The 19,675-nt window shown below is 52.8% G+C and overlaps 1 protein-coding gene and 1 long non-coding RNA gene across 4 annotated transcripts; one reads left to right on the forward strand and one right to left on the reverse strand.

The window, feature by feature from the left end:
* Positions 1-3,602: 3,602 nt before the first annotated feature.
* Positions 3,603-9,118, reverse strand: LOC117027541 (uncharacterized). Of its 2 annotated transcripts, none has more exons than XR_004423939.1 (3): positions 8,551-9,118; positions 4,771-6,468; positions 3,603-3,793 (listed from the first exon to the last, which is right to left on the reverse strand). It is a non-coding gene; the product is annotated as an uncharacterized LOC117027541 (long non-coding RNA). The 2 variants fall into 2 exon arrangements; XR_004423940.1 differs by lacking the exon at positions 8,551-9,118 and having other exon boundaries at positions 4,771-4,982; positions 6,274-8,535.
* A 364-nt stretch (positions 9,119-9,482) lies between these two features.
* On the forward strand, positions 9,483-19,351 carry TINAGL1 (tubulointerstitial nephritis antigen like 1). Of its 2 annotated transcripts, XM_033115429.1 has the most exons (12): positions 9,483-9,755; positions 10,269-10,586; positions 11,519-11,582; positions 15,214-15,306; positions 15,510-15,624; positions 16,698-16,821; positions 16,908-17,058; positions 17,169-17,346; positions 17,462-17,507; positions 17,764-17,887; positions 18,707-18,752; positions 18,849-19,351. In XM_033115429.1, the coding sequence occupies exons 2-12, from the start codon at positions 10,277-10,279 to the stop codon at positions 18,987-18,989; spliced, it is 1,392 nt and encodes a 463-aa protein (XP_032971320.1). In that variant the 5' UTR covers positions 9,483-9,755; positions 10,269-10,276; the 3' UTR covers positions 18,990-19,351. The 2 variants fall into 2 exon arrangements, with proteins under 2 accessions (XP_032971320.1, XP_032971321.1); XM_033115430.1 differs by lacking the exon at positions 10,269-10,586 and having other exon boundaries at positions 9,492-9,755.
* Positions 19,352-19,675: the final 324 nt, after the last annotated feature.

The following is a 19,675-nucleotide window of genomic DNA, read 5'->3' on the forward strand; positions in this document are numbered from 1 at the left end:
GACCTGGTCAGGTAAGGCCTTGAAAAGCAGAGGATTTCTTTGACTGGTTTCAGGAGACGTCAGAGATTTGAAGCATCAGAATTCATTGTGCCATTTGGGAGGAGCCACATGGCAAAGAAAGTATCATCTAGGAGGAGCTGAGGAGGCCTCCAGCTGATAGCCAGCAAAAAACTATAGAACTTGGGGTGCCCGGATGGCTCAGTTGGTTAGAGCGTGAGCTCTGAACAACAGGGTTGCTGGTTTGATTCCCACATGGGCCAGTGAGCTGCACCCTCCACAACTAGGCTGAAGACAACCAGATGCCGCTGAGCTTCGGGAGGGGCAGCCAGATGGCTCAATGGGTTAGAGCACGAGCTCTTAACAACAAGGTTGCCAGTTCAATTCCCTTATGGGATGATGGGCTGTGCCCCCTGCAACTAAAGATTGAAAACAGCTACGTGGAGCTGAGCAGCGCCCTCCACAACTAGATTGAAGGACAACAACTTACTTGGAGCTGATGGGCCCTGGAGAAACACATTGTTCCCCAACATTCCCCAATTAAAAAACAAAACTACAGAACTCAGTTCTACAAACACTAGGAACCAAACTCAGACAACGAAAGGGATGAGCTTGGAGACTGATTTTCCCCAGATACTCCAAATGTGAACCAAGTCTTGCCAGCATCTTGATTTCATCCTCAGCGGCCACACCAGGCTGGACTTCTGACCAACAGACTATCAGCTAATACATGGCTGCTGTTTTCAGCTACTGAGTTTGTGGTCATTTGTTTATGTGGCAATAGCAAACTAATACAATATCTGCAGCCTAGAAATCCACTCTGGGGAATTTATTCTGCAAATGTACTTGCATACGAATCAATGTATGTATGTGATCAGTGCAGCACTGCTGTGATACCAAAAAGAAAGAAAGAAAGAAAGAAAGAAAGAAAGAAAGAAAGAAAGAAAGAAACAAACAAACAAACAAACAAACAAACAAAAGAAAAGAAAATCTAGAAACAACTCAAATGTCCATCAATAGGGAATTGGTTAAATAAATTATTTCACTCTCTACAATAGAAATCATGCAGTGATATGAAAGGAAGAAGCTCTATTTGCTGATAAAGATCTCTAAGATGTATGACTAGAGGGAAAAGGGACACACTGTGTATGTAGTTTGTTACCTTTTATGTGAAAAGGGCATTATGAACATACATTCATTTTTGTACTTGCATAAAGAAACTGAAAGAATACCTGAGACAATCATAAAAAGTGGTGACCTGTAGCGGGAAGGGACAAGAAGTCAGAATAGAGCAAATGAGGCACCTGGGCCATGGTGAGACTGTTTCCTCTATGCTTTTCATATAGATTTTTGAACCATGAGAATGTATTAATTAATTAATGATAAAAATAAAATGGAAGTAATTGTTTTAAAATGAATAAGTGGGACACTGTCCTCCCAGCTTCTTTCTGGGCCTGAGTCCATTCCCTGGCTTTGTCCCAACAAGTTGATTCTGGGCACGTCCTCCATGGAACTCTTGACCTTTGGCATTCCCTCCTCATTCTCCTTTCTGCCCTAGGGTAACTACAGACAAGGATTCAAATAGCTGTGTCTGAGTGAGTCATCTCTCTGGGACTCAGTTTTTCCATCTGTGAAATGGGGATAAAAGCTCAGAGGGTGGGTGGGGAATTAAATGAGATAATTCATGTCGAGTGACCAGCCCATGGAAGGTGCACAGCCTGTGGCATATGCTCATGGCATCTGTGCTGGCTGGGATACAGGAAAGACCACTCCACTCAGAGGGAGTTTATTAACCACACAGTCTATGGACAAGAAATGATCATTCCCTTTATCTCGCCCTCACTGGCGGTGTCTCTGTGGCCCAACTCCTCCCTCTCTCTATGTCTCGATTTCTTCCGTTGCAAATGAGAGGGGGACTGCATGAGCTCTATGTGATTTATAGGAGTTTCTAGAGCCCTTGGTGACTAAGAAGGGCTCTCTCCCATGTCAGACATGGGTTATTGAGGCCCAGACAGAGTGGCAACTTGACTTGTTCAGAGTCACACCATATGGCAGAGGCAGAGCCAAGACTGGTACTGACTCCCACCCAGGCCCTTGACCTCCATGCCCCCTCAGCCCAAAAGCATCTGTGTCCAAGGAACCATATGGTGACACGGGGGAGACTCTCCTCTGGGACTCTCTTTATCTTCCCAACTTCTGATTGTTACTACAGAAGGGCTACTGCCCACTCAGCCTTGAGTTTAGAGGAGCCAGCTGCCCTGCAGGCCCTGAGCCCCATTCAGGTGTCTTCCCCAGGCCCTCCCCATCATCTGTCCCCACCAGCAGGAGACACAGATGGACACGAATGCATTACCAGTGTCCCCTGGAGAGAGCACCCTTTGGGGAGGAGTGGCGCCAGGAGGGGCTGGGAACTTCCCATGAGTTGGGGCCCTTGTGGCCACTGGAGAGAGCTGCCCCACGACGGCCTCTCACTTTTGGTCTCTCACCTGAAACTCCCAACCCCTCAAGGGTCTCCCTCACCTCATCCTGCTGCTCAAGGAGCTACTGGCCTCGGAGGAGTTATTTCTACTCCCTGGGCAAGTGAGAGTGGCTGTGGGGTCTGACAATCTTCTAGATCCCCATAGGTTCTGAATGCCCTTCTTGCCTCTGGATTTCGTGACATTCCTCAGAATCCTGAAGCATGATACCGAGTCCCTTGTGCACTTAGTGTAAGGGTGGTTCCTGGTGTTGAGCCTTGACCTGACATAATTTGAGTGTTCTTTTTAGCAGATATGGATTGTGTTGCCGACAGGGAAATATGTCTTGGTCTGTCTTAGGTGTGGACTTACTTCCATGGCACTCCAGGAAACTGTGTGGGGCCATTTGTTACTGTCCAAGTGGATGTGCAGAGACTAGAGAGACCGCTCATGTGTGCAGACTCCAGACCTATTCTAAGCCTTTGACTGATTTAATCTGGTTGACCCAAGAGATTTGAGTGGGTTTACATTTGTTTCAGGTAGTTTTAACTGGTCTGACTCATTTTATGTCAGTTTAAGCACTTTCGCATCAACTTCACTATCCTGAGCTCATTTCTGGCTGTTTTGGGTCAGTTTCATGATAACAGACACTTATCTTGTACTTGTGATATGTCAGCATTGTTGATTCCAAGTGCTTTACATATATTGTCATATAATCCTCACAACTACCCCGCAGGTCGGGACTGTTATTAGAGTGTCCCCATTTTACACATGGATAAACTGAGGTATAGAGTGCTTAACAAACTTGCCCCAGGTTTCACAGTTACTGAGAGGTGGAGTCCGGATTGGAACCTACACCATCTGGCCACTGGGCCTGTGCTCTTAACCTTGATATTATACCCTTATCACTGAAGATGAGTGCTTTGAATCACTTCAAGATGAGTAGATTTTTCTGAGCCAGTTTGTTCTGCCTTTGCCAATGGAAGCTGCTTTGCGCTAGCTCAATCTGCATATCACCTTGAATTTGGCCCATTCCAGTTGACACACAGATCCTTGAAATGAAAGACCACTGTATTAGTTTCCTAGGGCTGCTGTAACAAACTGCCAGAAACATGGCTGCTTAAAACAATAGAAATTTATTTTCTCACAGTTATGGAGACTAGAAGTTCAAAATCAAGCTTTCAATGGGTCCATTTTCCCTCTGGTGGCTCTAGGGGAGAATCTGTTTCTTGCCTCCTCCAGTTTCTGGTGGCTCCAGGTATTCCTTGGGTTGTGGCTGCGTCACTCCAATCTCTGCAACCACAGTCACATTGCCTCCTCTTCTCTTCCGTCCATGTCCCCTGTATATGTCTTATAAGGACACTTGTCTGTGGATCTGGGACCACCCAGAGATCCTTAACTTAATTATATCTGCAAGGGCACTTGCCAAATAAGGGAACATTCACAGGTTCCAGGAATTGGGACAGACACTTTTTTTTTTTTTTTTTTTTTTTTTTTTGATGACTCAACCTCTTACAACCACTAAGGTCACATCACAGTATCTGCCCTGAGGAGCAACTCTTAAAAGTGATTCTTTCTGTCGGATTGGTATTCACCCAACGATTGGGGTCATAACACTTTCTGCTTAGGGATTAAAAGGTACAGTGTGAAATGTGCTTGTAGCCATGGAAGAGCCTCTTTTACTTTTCAAGAACCCCTTTATTAATATTCCTGCTGGGAAGATCAGGACTTCCAGGAAACGTCAAGTGAGGAAATGTTTGTGTAAACAGGCACTCCAAGATGGTACCAGCTTTCTAAGATGTTTGCAGGTGGTAACACTGAGCTTACTACTCCTGAGGGTGCTTTCTTTAGTGAAAATGAATTGAAGGAGGGCAGATAATTAACAGGTGAGGGGGAGCCATTAACCCCAACTATCCCAGTGCTCCTGGACCAGGGTTGAAGAAGCTAACAATTGAGATATAGATGGAAATTGAGAGATGGTGTCATAACTCAGCAAATACTTTGCCAGGAAGCCGCACTTAGGGGCCCTTTGTGTTCAACTGTCCCCCAAGCACCAATAACACACAAATATTACAGAAAAGGGAAAGCTGTGTTTCTCTTGACTACATTTTCCCAGTTTAACAACTGATGAGCACAAACCCTATTGGGTGTGGGAGTCGGGTTAGTCCTGGCAATTTCAGCCTCTACAGAGGCATGTGCGCAGGAGAGCTTGGGCTCCGGTCCTGTTCTGCCCCTAACAGTTATGTGACCTTGGGCAAGCCAGAAAGTCTTTCTGAGTCTTGACTTCCCCAACTGTAAATGGAGATAATTGGATTACCTGGGGAAAAGCCCACGCTTGGCACATGCTGCGTATGGCAGACTGGCAGGTCATTGCAAATTCAGTAACTTCAAGTGGTCGCTCCACACTGCCAGAAATCCTACTCTGTTTCTCTAGTGGCTTTGATTGTGATAAGGATTTCACACCTAATCCTCCATCCTCCATCCTCTCTTCTTTTCCCATCTCACTTTGGCTGTAACTTGCTCTCACTCCTTTGGAAAAAAATAGAAACCATCAGAGAGACTGCCTCATCTTTGCGTGGGTCATTCTACAAACCCATCTTCTCTTCTTCTCCTCTGTCTCTCAGATGATCCCTGCTTTTGCCAAAGCCAGCTCTGTCTTCCTGTGCTCTGGATCCCTTCCCTTTTTACTTTATCAAGGACTTTGCTCCGGGGTAATTCCTTCTCTCTATACATCATCAATTCCTCCCCTCCTACAAGTCATTGCCATCAGCACGGAGACCCAGTTTTGTATTCTCCATATTTAGCCCAAATCCTCCCTTGATCCCTCTATTCCCTTCCCGCCAATGCCCCATTTCTCTGCTTCCCTTTGCACTGAGACTTTCTAAAAAGTTGCCTATGGTTGTTCTCTCCAATTAATTGGCTCCCATTTGCTGGTCCACCCGTTCCAGTCCAGTCTCATACTCACTCTTCCACCAAGAATGCTCTCATCAAGGTCATCCCAGTGTCCTTGTTGCCAAATCTAGTGGACACTTCTGTCTCAGCTTACTGGACCTTTGAGCAGCAAGCTACACAGGTCAGATCTCCCTTCTTCTTGAAACACTCTCTTCTACTGGTTTCTGCCAGCTCTCTCACCTGGCTTTCTTCCTTCCTCCCAGCTCATCCTACTGTACCATTCCCTCCTCTTTGCCCACCTTCTAGTATGGGAGCCTCCCTACACCCAGTCCTCTTCCCTCTTTTCCAGTCTGAGCTGGAAACCAGCATAGGTCACATGGTGCTCCCGCTCCAAGCAGACCCCCAGCCTGCCCAGATTCCGGGAAGGGGAGCAGTCTCAGCCTCTCAATGGGAGGAGCAGACAATTTGCACCATCTTCAACCTAGCAGGCTAGACACCCAGAAGTCAGCCTCAGCTTCTCCTCTCTCACCCACCGCATCTGATCTGTCGAGTCCCGTCAATCCCACCTTCAGAATATCTCTTGAACAGGCCCGTTTCTCTTGATTTCCATGGCCACCAGCCTCAATCAAGCCTCAGCGTCTTTAGCCTGGGTTACCCCAGTGCCTCCTCCCTGGCCTCTCCGAATCGATTTGTACCTTGTAGTCTACAGAGCAGCCAGAATGGGCGTGTGCACTTATGAATTACAAGATTTCACTCCCATGTTGAAATCTCTCAGCAGTCAGAAGATAATTCAAGCTCCTTCCTTTAGCCTGAGGGTCCTGCACGAGGGGCCCCAACCCACGGCCCAGCCTTACCTGGCTCCTCTGTCCCCCTCGTTCACTGTAGTGTGGCCACGCTGGGTTTTATTCCGTTTCTCAAACAGACTAACCTGTGCCAGGCCTCAGGGCTGTTGTCGCTCATGCTGACCTGGCTTCCTGGTCCTCGCTCCCCTGGGCTCCAAGAATGGTTTCTCCTTCCCGTCCTTCAGGCCTCAGCTCAGAGGTCATCTCCTCTCTGAGACCGCCTTGACCACTGCATTACTCCAGGTCCCTATGCCACGTGTATCTCTTCATGGCACTGCACACTGTGGAAGGACTTATTGGTATCTTTGCTTACTCATCTGTCTGTCTTCCCATTAGATTGAAGATTTCACAATAGCAGGACCTGTGTCTGTTTGGCTCAAACCTGAACACTGAGTGCTTGGCACAGAGCTTGGCACATAGTAAATGTTCAATAAATATTTGTTGAATGAATGACAAAATCGGACAGTAAAGCATGCCACAGCACTGTACAAAGCACTTCCACGTGGCCCCGAATTTTTATCTACCACAAATTCCAGCATGCTGCAGTAGCACAACATTCTGCCTGTCACACAGCCCTGCAGGCAGTGCTTTTTATAAGGCAATCCAAAAGGCCCCAGAAAGCCTGACATGTCACGACATGGCCCAATACACACAACATTAGGCCTGGCCTGGATCTTACACTCAGTACTCGGTATCGTTGCTCCAAGTTCTACACATGTCCAGCTGACCACAGTAGGACACCAGAGACCTGCACCCTGAGTGGTAGTGCCATTTGGGACCCAAACATCTGAGCCCCTGGGCTTCAATGAGTGGGTTCTTGGCCCCAGACCTAGGATGAATGGAGCACAATGGGTCTTTGTCTTCCCAAGAGGCTCTGTTCAGCCTCTAGAGGAGAATGGACCATTCTGAGCATCCAGAGCAGCTGTTTGGGGGGTGAGGGGGGTGCTGGACTCCTAAGGAGAAGAGAGGAGGCCTGTGCCTCTGCTCTGCTGTATGACCTTAGGCATGTCACTGCCCCTTTTTCATTTCAGCTCCCTTTATAGAAAGAAAAGAGCATGAAAGGGCCTCAAGGGAGCATCCGGGTACAGATATCAAACCAAGGCTGAGACGGGCAGTGTCTGCCCAGAGTCACAAGTGAGGGAGGCCAGAGTCACTGCTAAATCCCAGGCCACCTGTCTCATCGGAGGCAGAGGGCTGCTGTGTTTCCTCACCTGTTGCTCTGCCCCAGGCCCTTGGATAAGAATAAAACAGAATGAGTCACCAGGAAGGAGGAGACCATGGAAAAGGAAAGTGGGGTTCCAGCCCCCCTCCCAGACCCTGCCCTTTTCCTCTCCTCTTTGGCCAAGGAACCCAGTGAGTCATGAGATTCGATTGGGGTGGGCTCAGTGCCACGCTCAGTGATGAGCAGGAACACCGCCCCCTGCCACCGCCATCCCCAGCCATGCTCTTGGCTTTGCGATCTTCCCCTGCTCTTGTGTTTCTGCCTCCTATGCACAGACAGACAGACAGGCAAGGACAGGCAGACAGCCAAACCCCCCAAAACAGACACAGATACCTCCCCTCCACAGATACACAGACACCTAGTAAATAGGCAGACACAGATGGGGACCGTCACACAGCTATACACACAGACACACCAGCCAACAAGCATGCAAATACAGGGAAACAACACACTACAGACAGACAGACAAACCCATTACCAACACAGAGGCAGTATCCTGACAGATACAGACACATAGAGGACAGACGGGTAACAGAGAGACAAGCAGGCAGACATACTTAAGCAGAAACACACCACAAACACAACTACACAGATATACATACACATACATAAACACACACAACACAGAATCCCACAGGTGGCCTAGAGGGGGTGATTTGGGGCAAATGACAGGCCAGATGACCCTGGACTAGCCCCCAGTACCAGAATACAACTGAAACTGATCCACGAGGGTAGGCACTCTGGGTACCAGCTCTTCTGAAGGCAGCCTTCATCTCCTACCCTGAGGATATGACATTGACCAATCCCAACAGGCCCGACTTGCAGTAAGGCAAATGGAAGTTAGATACAAAGAGGGACTTCCCAAGCAGGAGGGTACTGAGACCTGTAGTGGGTGATTAAAGGTGACTAGAGGGAAAGGAGTAGAGTGGTGGCAAGGAGGAGCCTGCGCTCTGGCTATGTGACCTCAACACAGCTGATTTTCTGAGCCTCAGTTTCCCATCTAAGCTTTGTCCCAGGTCCCTGCAGGAAGCAGATGGGCCAGCTCCTGTCTGTGTCAGTGCCAATGTTGAGGCTCCAGGACATTATTCCCCCATCCTCCACCCCTTCCTCCCACCAGGGCAGGATCCCCTTGGTGACTTACCGCCCAGTCTCCTGGCAGGGGGTAACCCAGTCACAGATGCCTGTTTGTCCTGGTCCCTCCTCTCCCCCAGGAGCTGGCCAGCTGAGGATGCCTCTTGGCTGGGGGAGGACTTCGGGGAGGTCAGAGAGAGGGCAAAGGGAATCCCCAAGCTTTCTGTTCACCACCCGCAGGGGCGGCTTTGAGGCTCAGGCCTGGGGATGGGCCGATGTGTTCAGGTGTAGTCTCTTTCATTCTCCCAGCTGTTAGAGTCCTCTGGTCTGAACCCAGCCTCTTGGGAGAGAGGGTATTGCACAACAGGGAGGTAAAAGGTGACTGACAGTCCTGGCAGGACAGAAGCGCCATTGTCTGGGGCCCAGGCCAGCCTGGGCAAAGGAAGGGTTTATGCCTGGGGCAGGAAGGGGGGCTCTGCAGGGGGCGCCAGCTGGCAGGGCTCTTGCAGTTAAGCCCTGGAGGGGGATTGGTGCCAAGCAGGATGTCCTCAGGGTTGAGAGAAGGGGCAGTGCCTGGTGAGAAGCCCCGAGACCCAAAGAGGGGTTGCAGGGCGGGGAGGTCCCCCACACCACACCCACCCCACCCCCTCGGAAGGATGAGCCACTCAAGGCATATGCGGGGTCCTAAACCATCCTCATCCGGATTCCAATCATTCCTGGGAAAGGAGGAGGCTTGGGGCGGTCCCAAGCCTGGGGGGCACTGTGAGGAGGGGTGCGCATGGCTGTTTTTATTACTGAGGGGTCAGAAGGGGACTTAGAAATGTTTGGTTTGCTTCCCTCACCTTCCCCAGCTTTTCACAAACTTTGGTCCGAGACTCGGAGCCCGTGGGCCCCTCTCTTCCCTTCTGCGCGGGAGCTCCTGGGCCCCACGGTGAAGCCCATTGGGAAGTCCTTACCGGTGTCAGACCTCGATCCTTTCTGTTTCGGTTGGAGTTCCGCCCCCTAAGGGAAGGGCTTCCACCGGAGATCAAGGGAGCACAATCACATGCTCGCCGTGCCCCTCACAAGCCCCAGCTCCGGAGTTACCGGGGCTACCCTAGGTGCGCGTGAGCGGGCCCCTCCCTCTCGCGGCCGAGCCCAGGCGGCGTGGCGGGCGGGGCGGTACAAAAAGCGATCCCGCCCCGCGCTCCTCACTTGACTTTGAGTGTCCAGCGGTCGCAGGAGTCCGGAGGCGGCTCGTGGGGCAGCCTGGGGTCAGCCCACACCCCTCATCAGGTAGGGACTCTCCTGTGCTCACAAGAGAGAGCGTGTAGACAGAAGGAACAGAGAGGAGGAGGGGGCAGGCAGAGGGACATGACAGGTGGCAGAGAGGGAGAGTGAAGGGGCCAGAGGACGGGGTCAGGGAACAGAAGAAATGGGGACCCACGTCAAGGATGGGGGGCGGGGGGAGCAGAGGGACCCAGGACGGGAGAGATGCGGGTGTTGAGTGGGGGGCACCAAGAATGCCACAGTCCCGACCTCCCGTCCTTGAAGGTCCCCAGACAGGTCAAGAAGGGGCTTCCTTTCTTGCTCAGTCCTCTTCCCCGTATAAGCCAGGGCACATAAACTGTAGCTCCTCTGCTCGTGTCCTGCCTGCCTGGGGACGCAGGAATCACGGTCTCCGACCCTGCTAAATCCCCCCTTGGACTTACAGCCCCAGGAAGCTAGGAAATCAGTCCCTGGGGGGTGCCAGGGAGTCTCTGCTGCCCACCACCTCTGACCCCTGACCTCTGCCCTCCCTGGGCCCAGGAAGCACCATGTGGCGATGTCCACTGGGGCTGCTGTTGTTGCTGCTGCTGCCTGGTGAGTCGGCCCTGGGTGCCCGGCGGGGTCGCTGGCGCCGGGAGCTAGCACCGGCTCTGCACCTGCGGGGCATCCGGGATGCAGGCGGCCGGTACTGCCAGGAGCAGGATCTGTGCTGCCGTGGCCGCGCCGACGAATGTGCCCTGCCCTACCTGGGTGCTACCTGTTACTGTGATCTCTTCTGCAACCGCACCGTCTCCGACTGCTGCCCTGACTTCTGGGACTTCTGCCTCGGCGTACCACCCCCTTTTCCCCCTATCCAAGGTGGGCACCAGACGGCCAGGGATGGGTCACTCTGTCATCCCTAAACTCAGCAAGACTCGGGAGCACGGCTGATGCATTGACATTTCCAGGGGAGGCTTTGTAGAATCTGGGAAAGAGACCCTACCCCACTCTCTGTGCCTCTAGGAAGTCCCCACTCTTGTCTAACTTGAATTTCTCCAGCAAGACTGAAAGAGAGAAGATCCTTGATCAGTGGGATTCTGAGTTGGCCCAGGAGAAAGACAGCTTCCTGCCCTTTCTCCCAGTCCTGTTTCCATATCCTGGACATGGAAGGTGCTAGCCCCGCCTGCTGACTCACCCTCAGGCTGATAAAGCACACAGGGGTTGGTCAGGGTCATCTTAGCCTTTACTCAGGCTTCTCTACCCCTGAGATGGCTGGTCACACCTGGGAGTAGGTCAAATCTGTTCCTGCCTTCAGCCCCCCCCCCCACATTCCTTTCCCATGCACTTGCCCCTGTCCAATAGGAACATACTTAAATTCCTTCCCCAATCCCATGGGGCTGTGGGTATGAGACTGCATACCTGGGTTGTCATCCCAAAGTGCTGTATTTTTTTATGGGAGTCACTTGCTTCTCTGGGCCTCAGATTCCCCATGTCCTGCGCTCCATCTCCAAGCCCCAACTCATTTAAATGCAAAGGACCTAAGGAGTGCTGTGGCTGGCATGCCAGTAAAGAAAGAGGGACCAAAGCTGGAGTCATTGAAGAACTTCCCAAGTAGCAGTTGGTGTGTGGCCCTGCAGATGTCTTAAGTTATAGTTTGATGTTAGTTTCAGTGAGGGCTAGGGCGTCTGTGTGTGTGTGTGTGTGTGTGTGTGTGTGTATTTCTGGACATTTGTTTGACCTTTGAGGACCTGGCCATCTCAACCCATTATCTCTTGTCCCGATTCCACTTCTCTTCTCTTCCCTCCCACCAGGATGTATGCATGGGGGTCGCATCTATCCAGTCTGGGGAACCTACTGGGACAACTGTAACCGTTGGTGAGTGTTTGGGGCTTGGAGGGGGTATTCCTTGTGGGCTTTGTGGCTGATAGACTTAGTTCAAATCACTCACTTGCTGGGGACAAGTGCTTTCCCTTCTCTGAGCCTCAGTTTTCTCATCTGTATTTTGGGGATTTTTACACTGACCATGTCAACTTATATAAACATTCTAACAACATTCCCCAGGAGTGATCATCCATGGATACGTGACTCCAAGTGTGGCCCTGAGCCGAGAGTCACTCCTGGCCCCTCCTGGCTTGGGCTGGGCTACTGCCTCTCCCGACCTTTCTCCATGTTATGGGATAGTCTGAGAAGGGGGGACGCCAGGAAGGAAACCTCTGACTGCAACATCCACTGCCCTGGACCGGATGAGGGTCAAGGATGACTGAGCTGGAGGCCAGCCAGCCTGTAGCAGGGCAGTCCCTGGAATGTGGCCCCTCTCCCTCCCCTACTCCTCCCCACTATTCTGGGCAGGAGGATGAAGGGGTCAGAGGTGTCCCCCTACTATAGCGTGAGGCCTGAGATGGGAAGTGGAGAAGGCTTGGGTAGGAGCCTTGAATGCCTTAACGGAAATAATGAGGACCCTGTAATTTAGAGGAGTAGGCCCTGCACCCACCGCTCCGCCCCCTGCCCTCTTTGCCTGGGACTGAGAGGCCCCAGGGAGGACGAAACATTTTGGAATGCATTACGCTTAAGCTGTTTCCATTGCCTCACTGGCGTGAAGGGTGCTGGGTCACAGTGAAAGTGTATCTATCTGGGTGAGAGAAGTGTGTGTGTGTGTGTGTGTGTGTGTGTGTGTGTGTGTGTGTGTGTGTGGTGTGTGTTCCGAAAGATGGAGCATGACTGCATGATTCTGGTAGGGCTGTTAGGATGCCTCTGGACAATGAGGGGTTAACACTTTCTCCCACTCCTGTCCCCGGGGCCTGATCACCCAGGCCCCCTTTGGAATGCTGTCACAAGTCCAGTCTAGACCTGCTTGGGCAGCCCTGGGGGCAAAGGGGGAAGTGGCAGGCAAGGACTGACCAGCCCACTGCCCACCCCCCAGGCCAGCTCTGCTCGGCACCTGAGGGAGGGTGTGGGGCAGTGTCAGTGGGCCTTCCAGGCTGTATGAGCCCTCGAGGGATGCTTCGAGAGAGTCCTAGGGGGAAGGGAAGGACAGGGAGAGCCTCCTTTCCTGCAGTCTCCTCTGGCCCTCCCTGAAAGTGCCTCCGCCCACTCCTGAGGCTGGAGAGCCCAACCATACTGGGTCTTGGTTCCCCTTGAGGCGCCTTAAAAGGCAACATTGGAGGCGGGAGCCTCGGCAGGCTTGAAAGGAGGCGATTTAGCATCTTGTAATAGCAGAGTTACGAGCTTGTAAAAACATCGAAGAATTCATAGAATTCCACTGTTCAGTAGACACCTATGTATTAAAGACCTACTAAGTGTAGCCAGAATGCACGACCGTCCTTGTCCTTGCGCTGGAACCTCCAATCTAATGGTGAAGAACCACATATACAAATAAACATATCGTTACAAGTTCTTACAGGTGTGATAGAGGAAAAGAGAGAATAATGGAGGATCCTAGTTTAGAGTGGGGTAAGGGTGAGGGAAGACCACTCAGGAAGGGACATTTGTGCTGATACCAGGGACATGACAGGACGAGTGGCCCAGACCTAGGAGGAGTTTGTGGGAAGGCCAGGAGATGGGACTGAACTCACTGCGGCTGGAGCTGTGAAATGGGGAGAGAGGCCCCAGGAGGTGCAGGCAACCTCCCATGGGTCTCATAAGCTCTGGTGAGGATTTTGTATTTTGTTCTAAGTGTCATGGGAAGCCACTTAGCACACGATCTGATTTACATTCTTCAAAGAAAGGGGTTTGTGGAGGGTGGGGATCATAAAGAGGCAGGGAGCCTGGTCCAGGGGAGAGGTGATGGAGGACCGGAGGAGGTGGTAGCAGTGGAGAAGTGGCAGGCAGATGGACTCAAAGCCTTTCCTGATGTGACATTTCGGACCTACTGATTGAGGAAGCATGGGGGGTGAGGGGTGGGGCCAAAACAACACAGACTACACAGAGTTCTGGCTTGAACACCTGTGGATAAGGTGCCATTATCTGAGTTGAGGATGTTAGGAGAGGAGCAGGTTTGGGGAAAGGCAATGTGGCCATTGTAAGTTTGAGACGACTTTTACACGCTCAGAGGAGCTGTCAGGAAGCCAGCTGGATCTGAGCCTGAAACTCCAGAGGGGCAGGGGCGGGGTTCCTTTAATGGGAACAATAACTGTCAATAACAATTCTGGAGCATTTAAGATGGGCCCGGCCTTGAGCTAAATGCTTTGCAAGCCTGCCATTGCATTCCTGGGATGTGGTACTACTATTGTCAATTTTACAGCCAACAGTTTAAATAACTTACTTGAATTCACGTGCCTAGTCAGCTAGGACTGGAACCCAGGATTTGAATTTCAAAATCCATGCTCTTAGTCACTTCACTATACTGTCTTTTTCATTCATTCAACAAGTATTTACCGGGTGCCTACTATGTACTAGGTTTTGTTTTCTAGGCACTGAAGATACCAAACAATACCTGCCCTCAAAGACCCTAGAGTCTATGAGGAAACAGGTATAAACACTATAAATAACTTAATATGTAATATGTTAGAGAGTGATGACATGCTAAGGAGAAAAATATAACAGGGAAGTGTGACAGGAAGAGCGGAGGGACAGGAAGATAGGGTGGCCAGGGCAGGCCTGCCTAAGAAGGTGACATTTGAATTAAAACTTGGAAGAACTAAGGGAGCCATGAGGATGTTGGAGGAAGAGCCGCTCAAAGGCCCTGGGGCAGGTGCATGGCTGGTGTAAATAGTCAGGGCCCAGCCTGGCTGGGACCTCAGGAACCAGGACTAAGAGGAGGGGGTCAGAGAGGGGACAGGAGGACAGACCATGCATGGCCTTGCTGGCACCATAAGGATCTTGGCTCTTATTCGGTGATGTGAAGCCAGTGGAGGGTTTGGGGCAGAGGAATGACATGATATGACTGAGGTTTAAAAGGATCACTGGCAGTTGTGTTAAAAATACACTGAAGTGGTGTGTACAGAGCACAGGGAAGGAGAACAGTGAGGAAGCTGCAGCATAATCCAGGTGAAAGGTGATTAGACCACAAGGGCCATAAGAAAGAATGAGCCGTGATTTGGATTCTAGATGTGTTTTTAAGGTAGAGCCAACAGGATTTGCCAATGAATTGGATCAGCAAATGAGAGAAAGAGTCAAGGGTGACTCCCAGGCTTTTGGCCTGAGCTCCAGGGAGGATGGAGTGGCCGTTTTCTGGGGACTGTGGGAGGAGCAGGCATGGGAGTAGGGGAGACCCCGGATTCGGTTTGGGATGCGTTAAGTTTGAACTGTGGTTAGACACCCCAGGGGTGATGTTGAATAGCAGCACAATTCTTGAATCTGGAGTATAGGGACACATACGGGTGAATATAAACTTGAGAATCCTGAACTTGAAGTCGACATTTAAAGCCACCAGGCTGGATGGGACCATCTAAGGGTCTTGCCACAGAGGCTGGTACAGAATCTCAGGCCCATGCTGACCTCTGAGGTCTCTTCTCTTCAGAGGGTGCCCAGCTCCCACTCACCTCTTCTTTCCCTCCCGTTCTCCCAGCACCTGCCAGGAGAAAGGGCAGTGGGAGTGTGATCAGGAACCATGCCTGGTGGACCAAGACATGATCAACGCCATCAACCAGGGCAACTACGGGTGAGAGGCCCTGGACACGCCCCAAGGGGGCACGCATGCACGTGCGCACACAACACATCCGTTCTGCCCGAGATGCATGTCCTGCCAGGCACAGACACGCTCATGTGTACACTTAGCCAACCTGTGCCTCTCCCACCCACATGCACATACCTCCAAGACCCCCAGCCTTGGCAGGTCTGTCACTTCCATCCCCTCTCTTTCAGGTGGCGGGCTGGGAACCATAGTGCCTTCTGGGGCATGACCCTGGATGAGGGCATTCGCTATCGCCTGGGCACCAACCGCCCACCTTCCTCTGTCATCAACATGAATGAGATTCACGTAAGTCCATTCTTGCCCACAATGCTGCCAACTCCTCATGGCCTCGAGGACCCTCATACCCTGTGCCTTATTCCCCCGAGGGCCTGGGCCTATCCCTCTCCACTAGGCTGTATATCCCTGGACGAGTCACTTCCCTTCTCTGAGCCTTCAGTTCTGGCCCATAACGGGATGTGCTGCACTACAAGAACTGATGCTCTGATTCTGAATGTTGTCGTTCCAGCATGAGCCCCTTCCTGGCCTTCCCAGCCTGGGAAAAATGCTGTTGGTCCCAGTACGGCTGGGTCAGGGCCCAAGGGGCCAGGAGGTCACCTTGGTATTTTGGGAAGGGAGGGACAGACACTCTTCCAGCTCTGGCCAGAGAGCAGCAATTCTCGGAAACAAATGACGACTCCGTGGAACCCTGAGGGAGAAGGGGGCTTCTCCCTTTCTACCAGTGGGAGCCTTTCGGGGGAGAAATGGGAACCAGACCCAGAACAGTCAAAGGGTAAAGAGGGGCACTTCAGCAGGACAGGGCTGAGACACAGGCTGGAGGCTCTCTCAGTGGTGGGCAGGGAGGAGGCAGGGATGGGCTAGAGTGGCCCTCCCTGCAGAGGGACTTCAGCTCAAGGCTGGGTGAGCAGACCCTGCCCTTGCCCCTACTCCCTGGGGCCTCTGCTATTTTCTGCTCCTGCTGTTTGCCTTGGCAGAGACATGACTGCTTCTTCCCTCCCCTGCCTTTTGGGACCTAAAGCCTAAGGTCCTGGTGGGAAGGAGGATGTGGCAGATTAGAAGGTGCAGGGATAGAGGATGGAAAGCGGGGTGACCCTGGCCTGGCTACTTCCCTGATCCTTGCCTCAGTTGCCTCATCTGTAAAACAGGACTAGTCGCCCCACACCTGACGCTAGGGAGTCACTGAATGGTGCTTGGGTCTTCTACTTGAGTCAGTGTGGAGGTTGTTGGAATCCTTTTGCAGCTGGAGGGCTCAAGATCAAACCAGAGGCCTTGGACTTTTGGTGGCCCTACAATGCCAACAGGCCGCTGAGGGGCAGGCCAGAGAGAGGCAGGAGGCCAACCAAGTGACTTTTGCCTTGCAGACAGTGCTGCTCCCAGGGGAGGTGCTGCCCACAGCCTTTGAGGCCTCTGAGAAGTGGCCCAACCTAATCCACGAGCCTCTCGACCAGGGCAACTGTGCAGGCTCCTGGGCCTTCTCCACAGCAGGTGAGTCCAAGAGCAGGGGCTGGCACAGTGGGGAAGGAGGGCTAAGGCCTGAGCTCTCTGATGGCCCTTCTGCTTCCTCCCACCAGCTGTGGCATCCGATCGTGTCTCAATCCATTCTCTGGGGCACATGACACCTGTCCTGTCACCCCAGAACCTGCTGTCTTGTGACAAGCACAACCAACATGGCTGCCGCGGTGGGCGACTCGATGGTGCCTGGTGGTTCCTGCGACGTCGAGGGTGAGCAGCGAGGGGTGCGGGAAGGGAAGAGGGCATGTGGCCGGGGCCTTAGGAAGGCCCCTTGCAGGAAGGGCCGGGGCCGTGCTCACTCCTGCCTGCTGCCCCTCCAGGGTTGTGTCTGACCACTGCTACCCATTCTCGGGCCGGGAGCGGGACGAGGCCGGCTGCATGATGCACAGCCGGGCCATGGGTCGAGGCAAGCGCCAGGCCACTGCCCGTTGCCCCAATCACCTTGTCCATGCGAATGACATCTACCAGGTCACTCCTGCCTACCGCCTCGGCTCCAGTGTAAGTCTGTGCTTGGGTGAGGAGGCGGAGGAAGAGAGCGGGGAAGCTGGCCAAAGGCTGGAACCTCACCCCTAATGGATACTGTCCTCCTTCCCCCCAACCTCCCACCCTCCAGGAGAAGGAAATCATGAAGGAGCTGATGGAGAATGGCCCTGTCCAAGGTAAATGCCCCTCGTCCTGCTCCCTGATTCCAGAAGCTTGTGCCTGCTTAAGACTGAGCACAGTGGCACAAGTAGTCAGTACGGCATTGAGCGGCAAGTCCACTGGGGCCGGGCGTGGGCACCGTGTACCCTCCCCAGGGGCAGCACCACTGGAATCTTGGTATGAGAGGCTCTGGGGCCTGGGGATGCATCTCCAGACTCGGGCTTCGGTGTCTGTAACGGGCTGAGCCAGCCCTACTGTGACCTCTGCCCACAGCCCTCATGGAGGTGCACGAGGACTTCTTTCTGTACCAGGGCGGCATCTACAGCCACACACCAGTGAGCCTCAGGAGGCCAGAGCGATACCGTCGGCATGGGACCCATTCTGTCAAGATCACAGGGTGAGGGCTTTGGGGGGTGGAGGGAGTTAGGGGCAGCTGAGCTTGCACTGGGGGCTCTGAGCCTACCTTGAATCCTGACCATGTCTTTGCAAAGCCCCATTTCAAAGAGGAGGAAACCAAGACTCAAAAAGAGGAGGGACTTGACCTGGTCACACCAAGAGTTGGGGGTCTTTTAAGGTTTTCTAGGAACTGTACCTTCCTTACACATTGGGATAAAATAACTCCGGTGAAATACAGACAAGGATTCAAGAGTTGCTCAATCTCTCTCCATCTAAGCACCTGTTCCCACCTCTGCCTGACTCACTCCCCCAGCCCTCAGTTTCCCCACCTGTGATAACAGGACATGACAGAGTCACTGATTTCAATTGTCCAACCAATGAAATGTACTTTGCAGTGGGAGTTTGGGGCCTCTATGGTACCCACATTCTCTGAGTCTCTTCCTCCTGGTCCCTGGTGCCCACCTTTCCCTGGCTCCCCAAGTGAGGAGGGTGGGCAGGCGGAAGTGTGAGGTCCCAGAGAACTGGTACACAGGATGTGGGTCTCTGGGGGATGCAGGCCCGGGTTCCCCCCTTTTCTGCATACCCCTCCAGTTATCCCTTCTGTGGCTTCCTTGCACACTGGGCGCGGGCGTGCAGACTTAGAGATGTGGAGACTGAGCAGATGTGTCCCTGTGCAGACAGGGACAGAGACCTGCCCAAGTCCTAAGGGCGTACCCAAGTCGCCAAGGGCAACAGGGGCCTGGATAGGGAAGGCCCAGGGCGGAGCCCCTGAAAACAGGTGGAATCAGCACCTTTGCCTCTCCCTGGCTCTGGCCTGCAGGTGGGGAGAGGAGACTCTGCCTGATGGAAGGACGCTCAAATACTGGGTGAGTCCCTGCGCAGCTGCTGTCCCCTTCCCCCAGCCCAGTGCTCCTCCTGGCCCCATTCTCTTGCCTCTGCTCATGGCTCCTCCTCATTCCCAGACGGCTGCCAACTCATGGGGCCCAGCCTGGGGCGAGAGGGGCCACTTCCGCATCATGCGTGGTGCCAATGAATGTGACATCGAGAGCTTCGTGCTGGGAGTCTGGGGTCGCGTGGGCATGGAGGACATGAATCACCACTGAGGCTGCAGACCACACCAGACCAGCCAGCAAAAGAGCCCCTTGTGGGGTAGCATCCCCCTGCTCTGCCTGCCCGCCTACCAGATGGTGCTATGGGTGCAGGCGGGTGCCAGGGTCCTAATCCCCATGGGTTCCGCTGACACAGCGCCCAGCCTGGGAGCCGCGGGCAGGCGAGGCTGGTGGAGCCCCAGACCTCCCAGCTGGGATGGGCAGAGCCTGGCCTGGGAGGAGCCAGGCTGCAGATCCCAGGCCCACGGCACCCCCACGCAAGACCACCAAAACCAGGACACCCCCAAGTCTCCAGCCCCACTACCCCACCCCACTCCTGTACTCTTATTCTCCAAAGATATTTATTTTTCTTTTCACTGTTTTAAAATAAAAACAAAATATTGATAACTCAAGTAACTTGGAACTTCTGGGAGTCAAAAGGCAGGCCACAGTTGGGGTGGCATATGGTTAGACAGCAGAAAGGATGGCTTGAGGACGTGCTGGTTGGCTGGGGCGGGTGGACTAAACATCTTAGTCTCGATTCAGCCCTGTCAGTGGCCCTGGGCACGGACCCGTTGGAGGTTGAGCATGTATGGCATGACCTTTGGCCCCCAGAGAAATGTGGGCCAGTGGGAACCACTTTTCAGATGCTGAGTCAGCGCTGCCTGAGTGGGGAAGGCAACTCACCAATCAGCAGAACT

This window comes from Rhinolophus ferrumequinum, chromosome 9 (genome assembly GCF_004115265.2).
Source record: "Rhinolophus ferrumequinum isolate MPI-CBG mRhiFer1 chromosome 9, mRhiFer1_v1.p, whole genome shotgun sequence".
NCBI classification, from domain to species: domain Eukaryota; kingdom Metazoa; phylum Chordata; class Mammalia; order Chiroptera; family Rhinolophidae; genus Rhinolophus; species Rhinolophus ferrumequinum.